Source organism: Tachysurus vachellii, chromosome 7, assembly GCF_030014155.1.
Source record: "Tachysurus vachellii isolate PV-2020 chromosome 7, HZAU_Pvac_v1, whole genome shotgun sequence".
In the NCBI taxonomy this organism is placed as follows: Eukaryota; Metazoa; Chordata; class Actinopteri; order Siluriformes; family Bagridae; genus Tachysurus; species Tachysurus vachellii.
This window is the reverse complement of record NC_083466.1, coordinates 11,009,005-11,031,994: the sequence shown is the minus strand read 5'-3', so window position 1 is coordinate 11,031,994 and position 22,990 is coordinate 11,009,005. Positions and strand designations below refer to the sequence as shown.

General features: G+C 36.1%; 1 protein-coding gene across 1 annotated transcript; it reads left to right on the top strand.

The window, feature by feature from the left end:
* The first annotated feature begins 341 nt into the window (after window positions 1–341).
* Window positions 342–9,074, top strand: rce1a (Ras converting CAAX endopeptidase 1a). Its single transcript, XM_060874252.1, has 8 exons — window positions 342–608; window positions 1,347–1,449; window positions 2,204–2,287; window positions 3,125–3,203; window positions 3,845–4,012; window positions 4,140–4,211; window positions 4,303–4,365; window positions 4,965–9,074. Exons 1-8 carry the CDS (start codon window positions 445–447, stop codon window positions 5,189–5,191), a joined length of 960 nt encoding a protein of 319 aa, XP_060730235.1. The 5' UTR covers window positions 342–444; the 3' UTR covers window positions 5,192–9,074.
* Window positions 9,075–22,990: the final 13,916 nt, after the last annotated feature.

Here is a 22,990-nt window from a genome sequence, read left to right as displayed (position 1 = left end):
TTCAATTCCATTCTATCATCTATAGCACAGATGTACATACAATTTATTTACTTTTAAATGTTTGTCTCTATTTTGTATTGACATACGTGTACATACAGTATGTGTACATTTGTTATTCTCATCTTATTTTTATTGTCTCTGTGTGTGTTGTCTCTGTGTGTGTACTGAACACTAAAACAAATCCCTTTGAATGAGCAAAAGGAACATTATTTGACAATAACGTTCTTTCTGACTCTGATACAGTACAATACAGAAATACTGGCTAATGCATAATGACGTCCCTTCATGCTTAAAAAAGACAGACGCGCGTTATTGACGTCACTTTCCAGCGCCCTAGCGGGATCGTTTAGCTTGAGAGACATAACGCGTTAAACCATCGGTGTTAAACACGTTCGCGGCGTTTAGTTTTATACCGTCTGGAGTCTGCATTGTGTCAGGGTCACCATGCCAGAGGACGATGGTTTGATGCCGGTTTTGAGTTCTCAGCAGATCCACAACGATGAGCTTATTCTTCCGGATGGAGTCTGCTGGATCTCTGTACTGTCCTGTTTACTGCTCGCGTGCTCTTATGTCGGAAGTTTATACGTGTGGAAAAGTGACTTACCGAGGTATTGTTTGTTCTGCTCTGCTTTACGTCCTGGGATATACAGCTACACTAACGTGCTTTGGATTAAAATGTCATCATTCTGCCTAACTAGCTCGACAGGACCTTGTGTTTATTTACTCTCTGCTGTCACTGTGGCTGCAGGTCGAATGAACAGATTTTGATGGATAGAAAACTCTTTGATTGTTTTCTAGTGGCTTTTAATATTCTTACATGCATGTCTTATTATTTTTAGAGCACATTTAACACAACAGAAACTGACCCAGAGTGAGAGAGATATTATCTTCAGTCGACATGACAACATAACAACAGGACAAAATCTTAAGCCTTAAGATTAGCTTTAAAAAAGACTGATTTGAACAGATGTTTATGAGAGACAAGCTTTCCTAACCGATGAGCCTATAGCTTTAAAATGTCAATTCAAACCATAAAGTAATGATGTAGAATAGCATCCTTCTTTGTATGGTTCTTTACTGAGAGGTAACCTGTGCCTCTAAACTTTTTGCACATCCATTTGATTTCATTTATGATCTAGGCATTTTTGTTTCATGGTTTTAAATATGATGCATATATGAAGGTCATGATAAACTAATACGCTGAGAGATTTACAGTCATAGCACAAGGTTAAATTCCACACTGGTTATGAGACTATGATATTACACTCTGTATTATATGAGCTTGTGTGTGTGTGTGTGTGTGTGTGTGTGTGTGTGTGTGTGTGTGCGCGTGTGTACACGACAAGGGACCATCCATCAGTGATAAAGAGGCGTTTCACTAGTGTGCTGATTGTGTCAGCTTTATCTCCACTCTTTGTATGGGGATGGAAAGAGTTCACAGGCATTCAGGTGAGAAGATCTTGAGATTGTGCTTCAAGAATCTGCATTCTGCCTTCTAATATTTAAATCTTCTTGAACATTTTCGTTAGTTTACTATAGGCCTCATCAACAGTCGAATCTTCTATAATAATCAAATAATTTATTGTGTTTTGAATGCTGTGCAAGAAATGTGATTTTTTTTTTTTTTAATGAAATCGAAAATCCTGGATACCTCTATGTGCGTAAACATATATAATATACACACAGTTTATTAGGCACATCTGCCTTTTATGTATTCATCTGAGAAGTGTGTGTGTGTGTGTGTGTGTGTGTGTGTGTGTGTGTGTGTGTGTGTTTGTTTTCCTGGGATGAGTGTAGCAGATACAGAAGAATTCTTGAAATATTTAAAAACCTCTGAATCCTGGTTTGGTCTGTGGTCAGATACTGCTAAAGATCAAGAGGGCAATTAATACACATTCTTACAAGGGAAATAATAATAGTATTACTGAAAAATTAATAATGAACGTATGACTAATACGGTGGCACATCAGAAAATGTGTCCAGAACCCCAAGAGACATATGTGCTACCAAAGGTAGATAGGCAGTGTAACATAAACTGGCACTTCAGTGTGTGACACGCATCTATCAAATAGAATAATCTGTGTTTAAGTTGTAGTTTAAAGTGTGTTAGAGTTATATTTAGAAATGGCTTGAGTAATATTCACCATAAATGCTCTGTTGGTCTAGTGTTGCTTTTTATTTGTCTCTGTCCTCCACTATACAGCCTACTCCATCCTTATTAGCTCTCATGGGAATCCGATTTGATGGCTTCATTCCTGCTGTCATTCTTCCCCTCATACTGACCATGGTAAGGAATGATTATCTGTCATACGGTTTAATAAGTGCATCTCGTATGATTTACCTTAATGTATTATAATGTAAAAGACACAGAGTATCATCTAAGAGGTTTGCATGAAAAGAAAATACAGGATGAAGGTGCATTTTTAAAAAAATGATTGTTTATACTCCATTTCAGTTGATTTCTCAAATAAAGATTGGTCAGAAGGTGTCGGTGGATTTTGTTTGTTAATAGTTCTGACAGTAGTTCTGATTTATATTCGTGCACTACTGTTATGTTCTAATATTTTACAGTCTATAGTAAAATATTAAAACTTTCAATTTTTAAATAATTTTTAAGGACTTGCTCCACATAGCCCAATGTTCACATAACCAAATAAATGAATTAAAAAATGTATTTACCAAAGCAAATAGTTTATATACAGAACCATTATGTATGTTTATGTACAGAAACATTCTGTATGTAGGTCTTTATTTAACATTTATGGGTGGAATTCCCATCTGTGCTTTATACAGTGATTTATGTTTCATTTTAAGTTTTTTTCTTGTTTTATATGCATTTCTGGTGTGTAGTAAGTGACTACTGGTACTTTTTCTCATCCTAGTCTTCTATTTATCTCACTGCTCTGCTATGATACTAGTCTAGTCTTATTATAATATTTCAGTGATCAAGACTGTGATGTATGGGACTTTCACTATTTATTAAATTGCTTCTACAAGGAATAAAAGAATCACATTTTAGAATCATAAACTCGAAGCTATATGGATTGTCACAAATCTATATATATATAAACTCCTTTGAACAATTCATTTCCAGGTAAATAACGAGTGCGCTTTGTTGTCTCAGGTACTGTTTCTGGGTCCTCTGATCCAGCTGGCCATGGACTGCCCTTGGGGCTTTATTGATGGAATCAAAGTTGCTGTTGGTGAGGAACACAAACGTTTTTGTACATTACACAATGTTTGTACAAGTCTCAGTGTTTGCATTTTTTAATATACATACTTTTCAAATATATTTGCTAAAACTGTGCTCTCCACCACATCATCAAAACACCTGAGGGTTTCTCTTTTGGAAAAATGATATGCAGCCCTCCAGTATATTTTCGGGGAATTGTAATAAAGCAGTTTTTGCAGCTCCTCATTGTTTGTTTGTTTAAATGTCTTCGTTTTATTCCTATACTGTCCTCGTTTTGCAGAAAAACATTTATGTACTGGGGAAGCACTCAGTGTTCACATTTAGCAGAAGCATTACATATTAAAAAAAAAAAAATTTGAGAAGCTCATACAAGTGTTTGAGTAGGAATCAGTGTTTTTCTGAAACGTTTTTGGGAGTGAGCCTGAGATTTGAGCTTTGAGAATATGTCTGCAATGTGTTTCTATGTCTGTTGTAAATCTACACTATGCAAAACACTATGTAATTTACTTAAATTAACAATATTCACAAGCCAGAAATAATTCATATAGAATTAGGATTCTATTTGTCTATAAGCTAACATGAGACATATATTTCAGCTGTTGCTGTAGTCTTGCAGCTGTAAATGTGAAGTGACTTTTCTCTTGGTTGCAGATCCTTGCTTCTGGGCGTTATGTCTGAGTGACATGCGCTGGCTACGGAATCAGGTTGTGGCACCGCTAACAGAGGAGTTGGTGTTCCGTGCGTGTATGCTACCCATGCTGGTGCCCTGTGCTGGACCCTCCACCGCCATCTTCACATGCCCACTTTTCTTTGGTGTAGGTGAGTGTTAGTCTGCAGCTTATTCACAACATCTCTGATCTGGTTAAGAAAAGTGTCTCCAAAAATCTCCACATTTTCATTATCTGGTGTGTCTGTGTGATCATGTGTATCTGACTGATGATGGCAGCACATTTTCACCATGTTATTGAGCTCCTGCGCTTCAGACAAGGGACCATCTCAGGAATTTTTCTTTCTGCAGGTATGAAAAAGTTTCCTCCTCTATATATAAATTCTATAATGTAAATATACATTTGGCTTAATGTTCATGGATATCTGCACTTGTGTTTCAGTGTTCCAGTTCTCATATACAGCAGTATTTGGAGCTTACACTGCGTTCATTTTTCTCAGAACAGGTGCGTTGAAACCGGATCATTTCATGTTTGATATTGGAGCTCAACTTTAAGTACTATATTATAACATGTTTATATAAAAGCATCATTTTCAATACACTAAATGAAACATTAATAAAAAAAATGTTTATCGAATTATTATTTCAAAAAAGTTTGAAAATGTTTTGCATGTTATATTTAACTTGCAAATAATCAGATCCACAATGTTGTGCCAGTCGTATGCAATTATATTTTATGTGGCATTATGTGAAAAAAGGACTGGAACTGGAATAAAATGTATTATAATTTTCAAATGGAAGAAAGATTCAAGAACATGCCAAAACTACCTTGTCTTACCTCAAGGCATAAAAAGCAATGCATAACATGACTAGGCAGTTCATTTATCAGTTATTTATTTAGAGCATATAATTATAAATTAAGCTTTGAAACACTTGAGTACATGTATACTATTTAAATTATATTTGTTCTATCAGGCAGCGTAGACAATTAAGTTAATTTCAAATGCAGATATGCAGTGTCACAAATAGGAGGCCTAGTCACCAGGGTGCTTACAAATTCTATCTCCTCCTCTTTTTCATGTTTGCTTTTTCTGCCCTCCCCAGGTCACTTGGTAGGCCCTGTGCTGTGTCACTCATTCTGTAACTACATGGGTTTTCCTGCGTTGAGTTCAGCAATGGAACATCCACATCGCCTTACTGTTTTGTCCTTCTATGTGCTGGGAGTGTTACTCTTCCTGCTGTTCCTCTTTCCTATGACTGACCCAGTGTTCTATGGCTGGCCCACACCCGTCTGCACTCTTGCCTCCTCACTTGGTTCCCTCTGCTCTTAATTTTACACATTCCACATTGTCCAGCTCTTCTTAAGGACTCATGCTCTTTCGTACCCAAGAGGTCACCTGTGTCACCAGGTTGTGCGTTGTAATGAGGATTACAAGGGCCCCATGGAAAAGGTATGAACTCTCCCACAATGTATCTGTGGGCAGTTTGCACAAAGTTTGTGTACTCACTAGTTCACCAGAATTGCTCTTCGTGCATGGATCACACAAGTCAATAAGTCAGACTCTGGAAGAGTTTAGCGAAGACGGGTATTTATACATTGCTGCATGTTCATCATGTTTTTAATATATGATAATATATTTTGATTTGGGTCTATTTGGAAATAATGTTTTTATTATTTTATTGTTCCACTAAGAAGGGTTATACACTGTATGTTGCATCACCACAAGAGGATGTAAGACTTCTTTTTATTATTGAATTCACTTTGCTCAAATTAACATAAGCTGCTTGGTCTGGTGCTAGTACTTGAAGAACAGTGTTTAGATCTGCCCTGAAGCCTTTAGTTTAATACCCCTTATAGCAGGACTTGGCTCTTTAACATTTGCATTTCATGGCTCACCCAAATATCACTTCACAAAAGTTAAATCTAGGATTGTAATTTCAAAAATGATTAAGTCTTAATTCTCTTTCATAGTTAGGAATAGGTTTATGGATAGACATGCACGTAATTGACCTCATGCCGGACAGCTTTTGCCATTTTAATTATAGTTCGATGCACAATAGAAAGCTGTTTATAGATTTAAATCTACATGATCTGTTTTTGTTACTTTAAACAGATATTTGTAGAATGTACCAGCTTTCTGAACAATGGCATGTCATCTGTATGTGGAGAATTTTAATAGCATATGTGAAGTCAATTGTTACATATGTAACTGTGCTTTTATGAAGTCTGGTCAACCTTTAGGGGTGGTAGGAAACACCTGGAAGCCTCCTTGTTCGCCTTAGTACTCATGCTATTCCCTTCTGAGCAATGTCCCATTTTGAGAACCACAACCATGAGTTGACTTGGAATCAGCAGTGATCTACCTGAACCTTATCACACCATTGCCAGATCTTGGCTCTCACTTTTTTTTTTTTTGATGCATGAGTGGACTTTCCTTTGGAGATTTTATGCAAGACCAAGAGAGCTTCTCAACCCTTTGCCACCGTGATGGTTCATACTGCTGACCATCACAATTATCTGAATGGACCAACATATGGAATTGACCCAGAGCCAGATGTGGGCTGTAATTCCAGCTTGTTGATGTGTTTGATGATGTTGCAACAGGAGGCCACATGCTCCCTGTTATAATGCAGCATCACACTGCTAGCAGGCTGTGGAAAACATTGCTCCACTGGTGCACCATCTCATGGGGACAGTTTCTGTTAAAATTACCCTGTGACACTAGCAATCGAATGCTTGAATATCTATCTCTGAGACAGGGAAGATTGTCCATGGTACATGGATCTAGCTGTTGGCCTATAACCTACTTCTGAAATATCTGTTACTCCACAAAGCCTAGAGAGAAATCTCTCGCAGTAAGCATGCAAAAATGGCATTTATTAACTGAAAATGCCATTTAAATCCTAGTGACATAAGCTTTAGGATACACTAGTTTGATGTTTGTTGGTGTCCAATAATAAAGAATTCCATTGTTAGCCCTATTTTACTGTTGTGCTTCACAAATCTCTTTGGTTAGGATGCATTAGATAGATGAGGAGCACTTGGATCCCTTGGATACAAAAGGCCCTGGATAGAAGTGCACAGGTTTAGAAATCTTGAATTATTACGGCTATATGGAATATTTGTCTGGCATGCACAAGGAGGTGTTTCACACCACCCCTAGAGGATAGAAGGAGTAATATGAGACCACTTTCTGCACAACTAGATTGAGTGCTTTTACAAGTTGTACCTAAGGAAAGAAATTATTGCTGTGACACTCAACAACCTTTAATATTGAGTTTATACTTGGTTTTGAAGATCAAGCCATCGAAATGACAATAATGACAAGGAGTTTTTCATTATGGTCAAACTTCTAAATATTGTTTTATTATATTATGCATGATTGATTTCTATAAACAGTTTTACAATGACCACTACTCTGTATGCTGCTACACTGCTGGCCTGGGGATTTTTGTCATTGTACTCAAACTGGCACACACAATTTGATATCGGCATGAAATTGATCTGATGTAGAAACTGAATAACTTGTCATATATGGTTTGTAGCTCAGCATGGATAGAAACAGACTTGCAACGCGCATTTGTTCAGATCTTATGGGTAATGTTGGTATTTTGCCCTCTACATGTTAAATCTCACTAGGTTTTAGATTTTCTTTTTTTTTTCACAAAATATTGTTAATTGTTACTTTTGGAAATAACTGAATCATTGTATAGACTTGCTCATACTTATTCCTTTAATAGAAACTCTTCAAATAGGTGCTATCATCATATTAGGCTATTATTATGCTGTGAAGTGTGAAGTTATTACTGTTGTGTATGTCAAACGATTCAAATGAAACTTCTAGCAATAATAATAGATGTGACCAAATCAGGGATTTACATGTAATACAGCTACATATTTAGCCTTTATTAGCTCCTGCTGGATCATTTTCAAGAAATGTGCCATAGCGATTTTGATTAAAATCGTTAAATGCTTGGCATAACAAGTTAAGTTTGATATATGTATCATCAATAACTGACATGTTTACAGAGAAACAGATTGCTTGCAAATGCAGCTCTGCAGTTTGCTGCCTAATTGCTATTCTGATTGTATCAGGTCAAATGCTGCTTTTTGCTGTATAGGTCTCAGTCAGAGGTTTATCACATACTGCTTATGTGATATTAAAATGAAATTAAAGAGCAGAGAGCTATAATTTATGCTCATGTTACTTCCTAGAGTAAAGTCCTAGAAGTTAGATAAGGTTTTTTTTTTTTCCCATGATTTTTTAAAATATTTTATTTTTACCCTGTCGTTAATCTACATTATTATTATTATTATTATTATTATTATTATTATTATTATTATTATTTTTAAATTACAACCTAAAATATACAGAAACTTCTGTTAGTAGAACAGTAACACATTTATAGGAACTTATGTTTTGTCTGCTCACTCCTAGTGAAAACGGGGGGAAGTGACGATTTCCTGTAGAACTGAATCATTTTGTTCTGAAGTACTTTTGTCTAAGCTCAGCGTGTATGAGGCATGTTCTTTTGTGGCATGATCTTAAGCTCTCTTTAATGTTGGAAAACCGACTGTTCTTTAACCGATGTAGCTTTTTGGGATGGGATGTTTCTGAACTTCTGTCAAAAGCAGTTGCGTAGTCTTATATTGATTTGAAAACTTTGAAAAGTATGTTCTTTCCTTTCATTAACGAACGTCCACTGCTCATTCACTCTCTAGATGTTTTTTTTTTTCCCTTTGCTTTGGCTGTCAGCTTTTAAAAAGTGATTTGTGAGCCAGACATTTACTTCTGAAGATCTGAATCTTCACTTGAGCAGAGACGCTTTTAATATACACTCATGAACAGGAGGAGCAATAGACATTAGAATTTATTTTTTCAAATACACACCGCTGTATTTCAGTAGGATAACATTAAGCAGTGTTTGCATTGAGGAACACTGCTGTACAAATGTGCTGTTTTATAACAAGACTTTTAATTACCAAGAGTTCATATGTTTATACTGAGGACTATAGTTTTTTTATTCAAATGTATTTTGGTGTCACATGGAGGGTTAATGTACATGCAGGATGTTTTTAAACTAAGGCCATGTGCAATGCAGTTGACACACTGAAGGACAAATATTTTTTGACAATCTTTTCTGGGGGGTGTTTTTTAAATCACTCATCAATAAACTGTTGTTTGAAAATAAACTTAAAATGGTTAAACACTCCATGAATCTTCTTTTTTCTTGTTCGAATGTCTGTTAAGGGAATTAAATCTTATTCTTAATTAAAATACAAAGTTTTCTGATAATGTACATTTCCTGTCATACCACTAGGTGGAGATGTTGCGTTACTTTGCAGTACATATATGACATTGCCCAGATAGAGTATATGATATTTGGAGGGTGCCTTAATGATTTGAGGTACTCTTGAAAACCAAGATTGCAGGAAAAACAAATTTGGATTCAAATTTAATGTTAATAATGCATGCCAAACAGTAAAAATTAACTTTGATTCACATGGAGTCGATTGCAAGCACAAAACCACACACACTTGCATACATACATGCATACATACCTACATATATACATACGCACATACCCACTGACTTATGGCACACTGAGAACTTGCCTTGGCCTAGTTATTTTTATTATATTTAAAAAGGGTCAATCGGGGAATGTGGTAACTTAGTGGTTAAGGCATTGACCAACAGCTTGAGATGTTGTAAGTTTAAACCCCAGGTCCACCAAGCTGCCACTGCCGAGCATTTGAGCAAGATCCCTAATCCCTCAATTGCTCGGCTGTATAAAATGAGACAAAGTGTATGTCGCTCTGGATAAAAGTGTCTGCCAAATGAGATAAATTTAAACGTCATTCTTGCACATGCAAGTCATATTTGGCAATACGGAAAGGTAAAGGCATACAGGTAGAAAAGTAATGAGAGTACACAGATGAGGTCTTGCGTGCATGACCACTCCATCAATCTTCACTATTTCTGTCAAAAGATACTTCGTTGAACTGTTTCATGCTCAAGTGATTTATCTTCATTACACAAAGCTGAAGAGGAGAAGCTGACCGAGTTGTTGAAAAGCTGCACTAGAAGGTTACGTTCATCTTCTTTGGTTTCCTTCTTGATCTCTTTTGGCTTTATGACTTCTATGACTGCTATCTCCAAATTACATATTCCTGTCAGTTCTCTGTTCTGCCACCAGCATGTGTTAGTCATTCAGTTGTATGTTGTATATACTGTCAAATAAAGTAAAAACAAATAAAGTCTTTCTGTTGTTCAAATGCTCTGAAACATACACCGATTTTTGGTTGCATTACCTGCATTACCAATGCATTACCTTTTCTGCTTAGAAAAACAGTTTAGTGACCCTGTCAAATGTCTTTCTGTTTATATTCATGTGCCATGACAAGGTGTGTATTATTACATCATCTTTTATCCCAAGTAAAGGTGTTCATAAAGATAAGATATTATTACTATTAAACATAACCTCAAATTATTTTTTTTTTTTATAAAACACAGACAAAAACAATATGATGTAATTACATAAATAATTAAATGTATTATTTATTATATTGCAATAAACATTTTTTCTACTATGCAATGTAATCTATTATGAATAAGCTTTTGTTGCTAAGCAACACAACGGTCAAAGATCAGACCATTATATTGTATAGAACAAAGGCTGTAGAGTAAACGGTTTCATTTGTTTTGCACATTATTTCAGAATTTAAGCACGCGTGTGTGTTGTAGACACAGCTTTAAACTAGCTCAGCCAATCAGATTTTGGACCAAATAAAAATATCATATAAATGTATGTTGAGAATTTATGGTACAGTGAGTTGTACCTGTTATAGCATGTGACAGTACACATTTGCTTGATTTTACAAAAGAAAAGAAATATCAGAACACAGATCTAATATATTGTATGTTTGCCAGTTGCTGGTCTATTTTTCACGGACATTAGGATAAAAAGCACGTTAAAAAAAAAGTTCAATAGAAAACCATGATGATTATGCAACGAGGATTATTCAATAAATCTCTGAATCAGCTAAAGACAAATATACTGAATGATGGAACCCTATTGCAGTGCTACTGTATGACTGTCATTTTTATGTGTTTACATACAGACCTCTCTGGTGGAAGTTTCCACTTCAGGGTCAGATCAATGCCCTCAGATCAGCACACATATTTATGCCACAGTGGTCAAAGACCCCACATATACTTCCTAGTATGCTATGTATGCTTCACTGTATGCTTCACTGACTATTGATGTGCATTTCTCTATGTGGTGCAGGATTTTTAATTTTTTTTCCTGTTTGTTTTTGTGTCTCACACATTGGTGTGAGGTTAACCTTGACCACTTGGAGATTAGGAAGTACTGCAGCTGTGTATTGACTAAAAATATACATTTAGCTGAATCGTGTAGTCCCTCAAACACAATTTGGTGTTTTTAAAGTAGTAACAAATAATAGATATAGATAACCTAAAATGTTTGCAGAAATGATTGTTGGACTGACATCATTAACAACAGTGCACCATATGCCTGTCAAAAAAAAGTTTAGAAAAACTGGGATGAACTCCTTGATTGTGTTAAAATGTCCCTCCTGTCATGTTTTTACATGCACACTTCAAACACCCATTCACTCTATCCCCTTTTAGCGATTAGAAACAAGTTACCCTTTGGCCAAGCATTTATACTGAACCCTTTTATCCAGTACACAAACACAACATGTGTTATCAAGACCTGACCTGTACAATTTCCTTTTAACTCTTTTTATCAGAATTGATAAAAAAATGGGGGGCACGGTGGCTTAGTGGTTAGCATGTTCTTCTCACACCTCCAGGGTCGGGGTTCGGTTCCCACCTCAGCCTTGTGTGTGTGGAGTTTGCATGTTCTCCCCGTGCCTCGGGGGTTTCCTCCGGGTACTCCGGTTTCCTCCCCCGGTCCAAAGACATGCATGGTAGGTTGATTGGCATTTCTGGAAAATTGTCCGTAGTGTGTGTGTGTGTGTGCCCTGCGATGGGTTGGCACTCTGTCCAGGGTGTATCCTGCCTTGATGCCCAATGACGCCTGAGATAGGCACAGGCTCCCCGTGACCCGAGGTAGTTCGGATAAGCGGTAGAAGATGAATGAATGATAAAAAAAAGGAATTTGTGCCTGTTTTGTGGTGTCTATGTTCAGCAGTGAATTATTTTGTCAAAATTTTGTTACTATTTTGAGCAAGCAAAACACAACAAAATCGTAAACTGTGAGTCCAGTTGAATTTTGTACATATATAGACATCATTTCCTTTGTTTCCAGCTTCACTTCTGATGCTGGTGTATAAAAAAACCCAGCATGTGCTTTAATAAAAATGATCTATGGGGAAATAAATCAGGCAAACCCCTTTTTAAAGACAGATACAGTATATAAATGTCTTTCAAAAGAACCAGCTTCATAGATTGTATGATACTTCAGCTGATGATGCTTTAAATCTATTTATTATTATTACTAATGGCAGTGATTTTCTTTGATGACACTCAGTGTGATAGAAAATGATTGCTGTCTCTATGTCTGCACTTTAATAATCCATTGATGCCTCCATTGATCTTTTAGAGTGAAATTGCACGTTATTATGAATAAGTACCTTATGACTTGAAAGTGATGTTGTAATAGGTTGATGTTATGATAAACTCTTGACTGGCATTGATTCTGAACTCTGATTCATTTGTGCATGATTGGAAGGTGAATGGAACTCCTAATCCTCCTAGTTTGCCAACTGACTCTTTCATGATATGTTTCTAATAAAGACAGGTTTAAACTGTTTCATACAGAATTTTAAGTTTTAATTTGTAGTCTATCACAAGTATCTCTGTATATACCTAGCCTAATAGGGGAGATCTATTTACTGAAACATTCCAAGAAACACAAAAATGCATTAGATTTTTTTTTCATGCAAATGTTTATATATTTAATTTAATGGTTATATCCCTTTAGTTAAGTATTTCTACCACATTGAGATTTATCTCAGCAGATCTTTCAAATGTACCTCATGAATGTCATTCAACATAAAGCATGAAATATTTCCAGACCAAAGCTTGCCAATTTACAGTAATGGCTTGGAGTGAAATTTGTGAGCAAGGGTGATGGGTTTGGTTGCAATCTCTAAATATTAACTGGGCCAGAGTATTCCAGTAATAGTAAGAGAACAAGTTTTTTTTTTCCACTGGATTAAATTTGACACCAATAAAAATATTTTCTTAGACCAAGTAAGTAATATAATTTTCAAAAAAATATTTGTAACATGGTTAGCATTTCATGCAAAACTAGCAAGCTGCTAAACACTGCAAAATATCCTAACAGATTTCTACAGCTTTTACAGGTACTGTAGCAACACTGAACAACTTTCACTGCTCTTACAATGATGAATCAGTAGACAGCAAACTGGTGTTTCATTTTCAGATTTTCTTTGTGTATTTGTGTACTTGGTGTATCTTCAGATTTTTCACCAACAGAAGTATAACATCAGAATGTTTTCAAAACCTCAAGTTACCCATTGAAATGGTCTAGTTTATATACAAAAGGAAAAGAGAGCAAATAATTCTATCACCTCATTGTCACTATCTAAAATGTAATATAAACGATAACATGCACTTAAAGTCTCAACTGAATGTACAAAAATGGCATGCATGACTTTCTGAAGAAGAGAAAGTGAGAACCTACTAAAAACAACCAAAAACTGTGGTAAAAACCTGTAGAAAGATCATAAAAGAAGAAAGCAACAGATTTGTGATGTCATTGTGTCACCAGCTTGATGAAGATATTACAAGTTGGTGACACAATATTTTTGTGGGGGGACTGTATTGTAAGATAAATCAGGGATCTCACTTTTCTCTAACTGCTCCTGTTTCTTACAAGATAAGACTTGTTTTCTATAATGCTTGAATGTAATTTCATTTTCCCACTTGCTGAGAACAGAATGTGGCAAGTCATGAGATGGGATTTGTTTGGGTGACATAAGCGTATGAGACAAAATTTGACAGTGTGTGTTTTATGCCAAAAGTTGAGCATTATGATCCCTGAGGAATAATGTTGGCTCTCAGGATGCATTTAATGTTTTCACAGTAAGTATGACTACATGTATTTTGGAACAATTTGAAAGAAATACTGACACTTAACCTGAGATTTTAACTTATGACCCTGACATAGGATCAAAGTGTACACTCTGGTGCGAGGACGTACTGTATGTGTGTCTCGGTGCTACACTTTCTCTGCATGGTCACTTTACTGCACCATGATCATGAATACCTTTGTTTGCACACAGTTCATGGTACTGTGTTCTTATTTTAAAGACCAAGCTTGCTAATATAACTCTGTGGCTCAGGTTGGCTCACTTTCTATAAAAGATAATGTTTAAACAACATAACATTTATCAGGTTTCTTGCATCGAAGGAAAATGCTGTAGTATATCCTTTTGATAATTTCACAGAGCACAGTTTGCTTTTCCAGTTTGCCATTTCTTTTTTATTTTGCCATTCATTTTGCCATTTCACAAGACGTATTATGACATGATATCAGATGGGGGTTTTGAAGCATTTGTAAAACTAGGCCTATGAGTAAACAAGCAAAATAATGAAACAATACTAGTATCAGTATTGATGGTCTCTAATAATATCAGCTATACTGTATTAGACTTCAGTACCCCATACTGGTTCGAATGAGATCTACAAGACTGCTTTCTTTCATTACCACTGTATTTCATCTGCCATAGTGTTGTTTAGGTTTTTAAGAACATTCCCTTTTTTTTACCTTGTTCTTTACCAGCTGTGTACATACTGTACTTTCACCTATTTCTGCTGTTCCATCTCATAATTTATTTATTTCTCCCATCCTTCAGTAAAATTCCTTGATTAGAATGAAAACTAAATAGGGTGAGGAGTAGACGGACATCGATGAGGAATCTCTTTTCAGCAGGCAGCTGGAGGCTGAGAAGCTCTTCATTAATTCTTGGAGCAGTGGTTTTGCTCACATCTGCCATTGCCAGCAGCTGTAGATTTTAACACAACCAGAGACACTTACTGTTACGTTTGTAACTCTTACTGTTTGCTCACAATCTTCAGTTGTGAGCTTTTGCTTCGGCGTGTGAGACTTTGGTGTGCCAATCTTTATTTTGTACAACTGCCTTCCCTGCATTAATTCCCTGAATGGCATTCCCTGCCCTTCAAGTCCCTCTTTATACACAAACATTGGCAGTCGTATAAAACTGATATATTTTTGCAAAAGATAAATGCCATCATTCCAGAAAATCAGCATGGATTTTAATGTTTTAATCAGCCTTTTTGGCGTGCTGGACTAATGCAGCAACAGTCTGAGCAATAGTCCCTGATAAAGCATTGGCCTGCAGAGTGAGTGTACTGGTTCATTTGTTCATTCAGATGTGAAAAACTCTAGCAGCTCTCTAAGGTTCTGTAAAAATCTGGAAAATTGGTGAAACGGTTAATCTGCTTATCTTTAACAACTGAATAAATCACTTTATAATTACGTGACTGTTCCTTGAGTCACATTGCCTTTCTCACTTTTTCGCATTGCCTTTCTACCTATGAAGGCAATTCGTCCTCTGCAAATGATCCGTAACGCAGCTGCACAACTTGTTTTCAACCTGCCTACGTTCTCGCATATCACCCCCCCTGCTGCGATCCCTCTACTGGCTTCTGGTAGCTGCATGCATCAAATTCAATACACTGATGCTAGCCTACAAAGCAAAAAATGGACCAGCTCCAACTTACCTCAAAGTCTGCCAAATGCAGTAAATGTAAATGTCACTTTAACACAATTGATATAAGTGTGTTTTGTTCTCTTGTCACATGTTCATGTTGCTAATTTGAGAAGCAGATGCTTGAGCAGATCATGATCAGAGTCTTGCTGTGAGCTTGCTCATTTTCAGTACATCACCCTTTACCATTGCACAGAACAAAGAGGCAGTTTATCATTAGGTACTCATCAGCATCCCAACAGGAAACGTGTCCAAACATATAACTAGACTGCTCAGTGGTATTCATCTGTAATCCGATGGTAATTTGATGGAATAAGAGGCATGGTGACTGCTTTTAACGGACCTTTTCAAATGACTGTGTTATGGTACTACAAACCTTAAAAAGTTGGTTGCTGTTTCTGCCTTATTGTACAGTGTATAATGTAATGTGCAGTATTTTAGCACACTGAAATTGTGTTTGGTGACAGGTTAACTTCATCTCTAAAGCAGCATGTATTTTGACAGTCTCTGTGCTGTCCACATTACTCTATCATGTCTCTTTTGTGCTTGAATTTCACAATAAACTGATGATATGTATCGTAAATCGCAAGCTATTTCCATCAGGCTTTAAACACACATTCCAAGGAGCTTAGGCCGTATCAGACTCTTTGGAAAATGTATATGTATATATATCAGACGATGTTCCCTGTCAGATATGCTGCTGTCAGTCTTGTAGTTCAGTCTGAATTCCAAGGACTTTCTTGTAAAATGGTTACATAAAAAGTATAAGTATTCAGCCATTCAGTTGCTGCCATGTTTATTTGTTTAAACATGTAAAGGGTTTTGTTAGTGCTTTCATTATCTTTGGCTTCAATGTGCACTTAACCAGACAGTTGATGCTACATCTGTCACATAAATGTGATACAGACACAAAACAACTTAAATGGCCATCAGCTTCTCAGGAAATACGATAATGAAATAAAGTGGTTTCCAGAGAGGTATCTGAGCCATTGTTTTAATGCTTCAGTGTGTGCAGCCTGCACATATAAAAACCAGATGAGATAAACAATGGCGTATTCTTACTAAGTATTACATTTTGAAATGTTCATACTAAGTGAAATTGAACGGATGCCAAGCCACAAATACAAAGGAAAAGGAGTCACTAGGAGCCATATTAGTTGTCATGCAGATATGAGGAAAAGACCACAGGGTTATAGGACATGGGTAGTAATTCCATTGACCTCAAGAGACTCTGAGCACACACAGCCTCAGAACAGACTGGCAAGTATTTCAGAAACTTGAAAAGCATAAACAAAATACTGTACTTTTAGCCAAAGTTGAACCCCTCTAAATATGAAACAAATGCATGGCCAAATATATTATGCCATTTATTTTAATAGTGAATATTAAATAGTGAATGCTTCACTCAGGTAAGGACTCATGTGTAAGGACTTGACTTTATTTAAAAAAAAAAGAAAAAAATCATCATGTTTTTAGATAGATAGATAGATAGATAGATAGATAGATAGATAGATAGATAGATAGATAGATAGATAGATAGATAGGTTTTAGAAGCAATTTGAGCAATTTGACTAGCAATGGGGTTCTGGCAGCTTGATATATTATTAAATAAAACCAGATACTTAATCCATGGATGAGGGTTATTTATATAACCCAGATGGAGTGCACTGTGACTCCATTTTACACTGAAGATGGCAATAAATAATGGCATTAATCACATCTCTCATATTGTTTCACTTTATCATTCAAAGCACAGGGAATAGGATCTTATTGGAAAGCGATAATGTTTCCATTCCTGCTTTTCTATCTAGTCCCAGAGGCACATCAGCACCTGAACACAAAATGCCTCCGCTACTGTGGTACAATTGCTATTCAGGGCTACTCAGCATGAATTTTATGTATTTTGTATATCTGGGGCACTTCTTCCAAAGGGTCCTGCATTTGACACTCAAAAGATTCACACCAGATGACAGTAACATGCAGAAACAATGCCTGCCTGTCCCGTCACACAAGGATTTGTCATTGGTTTAATTGCCTTGTGCTTGTATTTTGCGCTATGGGATTCTGGTGAATAGAGTCTATGTGACCACATTCCTCCTAATTCTGTGTGAATTCTGTGTGTCTGTGTGAATTTTCTGTCCATGTACTTACTGCGGGTTCCCCCAAATTCTCTGTTTTCCTTTCATCAACTAAAAACATGCAAGTAGGTGGATTACCTATGTGTCCGAAAAAGTAGGTGGATGCAAATGCAATGAATGTTTATTGTGACAACCACAATTTTTGTTTCACAAAATCTTTTTCAGGACAGGCTCTACAATCCTGACCAAGATAATGTGGTTACTGAAAGTGAGTGAGTGTTATGGAGTTCCACACAGCACAAAACTGACCAACTGTCTATGGTTATTACTTTAGTTTCCATTGTGCCAAGCATTGTCTCCTGATCAATATAATATAATATAATATAATATAATATAATATAATATAATATAATATAATATAATATAATATAATATATCTGTGAAAAAGAGGAAGTTTTAGCTTGCACATTTTTGGAAATGACTATTTATTTGAACAATCATAAAGTGCATTGTATTCTGCCTAACTGTTATGTAGATACTCTTGGAATGCATCTCAACCAATTAAATCAGTAGTCTGTTTTATGAAATGAATACCTTTTTCAAAACCAACAGGATTTAAGAATTCCGCATAATGAATTTTTACAAATACTGTTTTAATATCTAAGTAGAGGTAATCATGGAGACAGTAGAGCAGATTCTGGAACAGTCTGTAGTACAAAACACAGCAAAACACCTTCCTACCTATTCTGACATTTTCTCAGCCTTTTATCTATAGCCTATCAAGGTTTCCTGGAATCAACTATTCTACACAAGCAGAGATAGTGGTTCAATATTTGATTGCTCATAAAATATCATCACATTCATACACTTTTTTAGTCTCATGAGCTATAATACTTGGCATCCTTCTCTGTAATCTGTATCACCTTTCTTATACGACATATATCTGTGACAGTCCAGTATGAAGAAATGTATTCTATGCATTTTCTTAGAGAGGAATTGTGAGAGGTGTCTGGAAGTGCAATAGTCCATATGATAGACTGCTCGACTGTGACATTACAGATCTGTCAGTCTTTATCCTTGATATAAAATGCAGCACAAAAGAACTGACTTTAAATTGCAAATCAGCTGCCTCACTTCTTCTTGAACACCACTGGATCTTTGTGAAGTAATAATTTGTGGTAAAAAAAAAAAATGAGTGTTTAATATTTCATATAGTGAAAGTGACTATTTTATGGCTGTCTTCATTAAAAGCTGGATTTCCAGAACACATAACGTGCTGTCACCCGACAACATGGTTTAAAAATTGTTATGGCTCAGTACGAATCTATATAGTGATACGTACCGTATGAGCTGCATGTTATCAAATGTTTACCTAACTTTACCTCACCAATGATAATGGTGCTCTTAAGAGTTTGGTATGGCACCCTGAAATGCCATCTTAACCATCCTTCTTGTGTTTCTTTCATGTAACATGAAAATGATCTTTTCAGCATTTTCAGTTTTTGGGTTGTTTGGGTTTCCATTTACCTGATGTTATCATTCTTTGCAATATAAGTATTGCAGTGACCTTTGGGATATGAACCTCCTTCCCAGGAAATAAATTCACCTTACAGTATATGCTGCTAAGACATGACCCACAAGGGGCATATACACATTTCTGAAAGGGGAAAAAAAACTTTTTCTACAAAAAAAACTTTTTCTACAAAAAAAGGCAAATGATTATGTAGTATTTTGTGACCAGATGTGTAAATTTGCACATTTGTTAAATGATTTAAATAAGGTGTCCATATCCAAATTAATGGAGATTAACATTATACTTTAAAAATCCTCCAGGATGATCTTGAGACCCACAATTTTTAGTGAGGTATGTTTTTAATCCCAGAGACAATGTGTATATGTTTAATGTTCCAAATATAACATACTGTTTCTATATTAGGATGTAAACTCAATAGAGATCTAAGGCATACTAATTTGTAAGCACAGCCTTTACAATTATATGCGCTTATTTGCTCATCATGCATCTTGATTAAATCTCCTTCAGATGTATGTGTTATCTGTTGAAAATCATCTTAGGACAGTGGTGACTCAACTGAGAAACAGCTTTCTAGCTTTCTGGGATATGCAAAACAATATGAACATGTATGAATGTAATGTATATGTGACAAATAAAGGCTGCTGCTGCCGCTATTAGTCTTCATATAACAAAAAGTAGTGATAATTCTTTTTTGCTATGGAGCAACAAGGAGAGAAGGAACTTTTTTGAATAAATGTTTCCATTTTAATACCAGCTCTTACTCTACTGCTTCATAAGGCTTTAAAAATCTGATTAAAGGCTTGTGTATAAACCTTGGTTCTTCCAGGAAACTCTATACTAGAGTTTTTAACCTCTTTCCCCTCTATATACAATCCATAATTCATGACGGGGTTCAATCAACATATTCTGAAATTGCCTTTCAAAGCTATATCTGCTATGGGCACTTCTTTACCTGTGAAGCTGAATGCAGCTTTTTCAAAGTCCACTTTAGGTTCACTTTATGATCCAGCCTGCTCTAGCCTCTCGCTTCACCACACACACGTCAACATCTACCCCATCTACACGCTTTTCATCTTTGATCTCGTGGGTAACGTATATAAATAATTCAGTGGGTGTGCTGTGAATTGTCAGTGCAGTACAACATATACTATCTCACCAAATGAATGATTCATAGATGTCATTTTAAGAACTATCTTGAGGAAGTAATGCTTAAAGAGGCCAGACTGAGCTAATCCAGCTGTGAGGTGTGTATTGGAACATTAATGGACACATTCTTGTACACATTTGCATTAGTTAGAAAGTGCACACAGTTATTCATTTGTACACTCTGTTTTTCTTTGTGCTTGTTTTGTCATAACTTACAAGTCACTTACAAATGAGGAAATACAAACAAAGCAATACATCAAGCAGAGGACAATACATTTAAAGAGACGTGTGTTAAGTCACTGGAATGCGCTGCAGATCTCACAGCTCTCTCGGGGGACAAACAGAGTCGACTGACAGCAGCCTCACACTACACCTGCACATGAGCAAAGAAATCCTGCGCTCTTAACATTACCATATAAGATTTTTAATTGAGTGCTAGAGGAGCAAAGTGCACAGAGTAAAGATAATGTAAGAGCTAGTAAAAGTGAAGAATTTTTTATTAATAATCTTTTAACATATATATGTTATATTATGTTATATGCAAATTCACCACCAGATCATCAAAACAACTTCTATGTTCTCTAGAATAGTGTGATTAAAAATAATCATAATGCTAATCATAGTCATTAATTCATTCATAATCATACATTATGAACCACATTAGAACTTAATGATACAATTCCAGTCCCACACTGATTTCATTTTACCCAATTAGTAAAAAGTCTTCAAGAGCTGTCTTAGGAAAACTTCACCTCAATCCAGCCTAAAATTTTCATCATGACTATGCAAATATAACTATCAGATTTATGTTTGTGGTGTCGGAGGTGCCGTCTTGAAAAATAGTCACAAGTATTGGCCAGATTACACTGTAGAGGATTCTCTGCTTTTACAAAAGAACACAGTGATGGGAAAGCTGCTGTTCTTTTTTGTTTATTTATCTTTTCCTTTCACACATCTATCCATATTCAAGGGCATTTTTTTAAATTATATGTGTGTACTTTCATCTTGCCATTAGTACAATTTATTGAAACATAAACAATTCCCTAAATTCTATCTTAGTGTCAGAGATTTTCAATGTCCCTAAAATCTCTGATACTTAGGGAAGGTTTTGTTGTTGTTGTTGGGGGAAATGTTAGCCTTTCATACCATATTCTTTATTCATGTCAACCTCAATGTTTATTTCCTTTTAAGGAAGTATGGGTGTCTGTTAGGGCCAGGCGAAATGGCCTACAGCCTGAAGCTCTAAGTCATTCTTAAACTTATGTCCTTCTGGTCTGGATCTTTTTGCTCTGTGGTGTCTGCATACAGCATGATCTTTTAAAGTGTGCAAGCTACTGTTATAGTCAAGAGGATGTTCAAATATAGTCACAAAGTGGACTTTCTCATGCTTCTCTGTCAGTGAGAATGCGGATGACTAAGAGGACACTCTGAAACGCCCCATGGAAAAAATTGCTTACATCCTACACAGTATCCTCTAAAGAGTAGTTCCATTAATTATTGAAGCTGCAACAATTAAAGTCATATGTGACGCATTTTAAAATTGGAAATGGGTGTAATGTGATGTGATTATATTATAATTTTTATATAATCACCAATTAAGTACAAAGGTAGGATCCTGCACTTCCATTGCCGTGGCCCAGGTTTGATTCCCAGGCAGGTTAACAACCCAACAACTAAGTGTTTAACTCTCAGTACCGGTGCCAAGCCTGAATAAATTTGGATGGAAGGGCATTTGGCTTAAAACCTTTGCCAAAATCAAATATGTGGATCAGATGAGCCACTGTGATGACCCCAAACAGGGAGCAGTGAAAGGACAACAACCTAATTACCTCTTACAATTACAGTAACATTTATATTTAGGGTGGCATGGTTGTGCAGCGAGCACTGTTGCCACCTCACAGCTCCAGGGTCTGTGTAGAGTTCTATAAATTGTTAGATTGGTTAACCTTATGATATTTCTGTTAGATGGCCCTAAAAACAGTTTACAATGACTTAAATGCTACGATGATACATTTGTTTAAATTTATGTTCCTTTATATTATATGTGCTAATACATAATTATACTACGTTATATTCCGGTAACTTGGACTATGAGTTAAATGTGGAGTGTTGCTAATGTTTTGGTATTTATGGTGCACTGGAAGAATCTCAGCTGGAAAACCGGAAAAGCTAAAAATAGGGAGTAATGAGAAAATGAGGATCTCTTACTCACATAGCCTTTTATACAAACGCACACACACACACATAGACACCCACATGCACACACTCTAAACAAACACACTGTTGCCCCTCCACCCTTCATGCCTGACCTCTTCTACCATTATGAGACCACTCGACTTCCTGTCATATTTTGGGAGGCTGAGTGAGACCGTGAGAAAGGATCCAAACCGAAAGGAGAAGTCCCAGAACATGGAATAGACCCCATCTCATTTTCAAAGAATGTGTACTACTCAAAATGTTTAGCTCCATATCCATTTTCCCCTCAGTTTCATTGGAATTCAGTTCACATTCTAGTTCAGTGTTTGTCAACTCTGTATTTTGGCTATATTTTTCTTCAACTTTTATGACTGTGTTTGAAGAAGCTCTTATACCATACAAATTTGTCCTCACAATTTTTCCCTTT

What these genes read in the sequence shown, in the direction of transcription:
- rce1a (XM_060874252.1), top strand. Translation starts at nt 445, where the DNA reads ATGCCAGAGGACGATGGTTTGATGCCGGTTTTGAGTTCTCAGCAGATC. An exon ending in TTCCCCTCATACTGACCATG is followed by an intron (nt 2,288 to 3,124) that starts GTAAGGAATGAT and finishes TTGTTGTCTCAG; the next exon opens with GTACTGTTTCTGGGTCCTCT. An exon ending in TGGAATCAAAGTTGCTGTTG is followed by an intron (nt 3,204 to 3,844) that starts GTGAGGAACACA and finishes TCTTGGTTGCAG; the next exon opens with ATCCTTGCTTCTGGGCGTTA.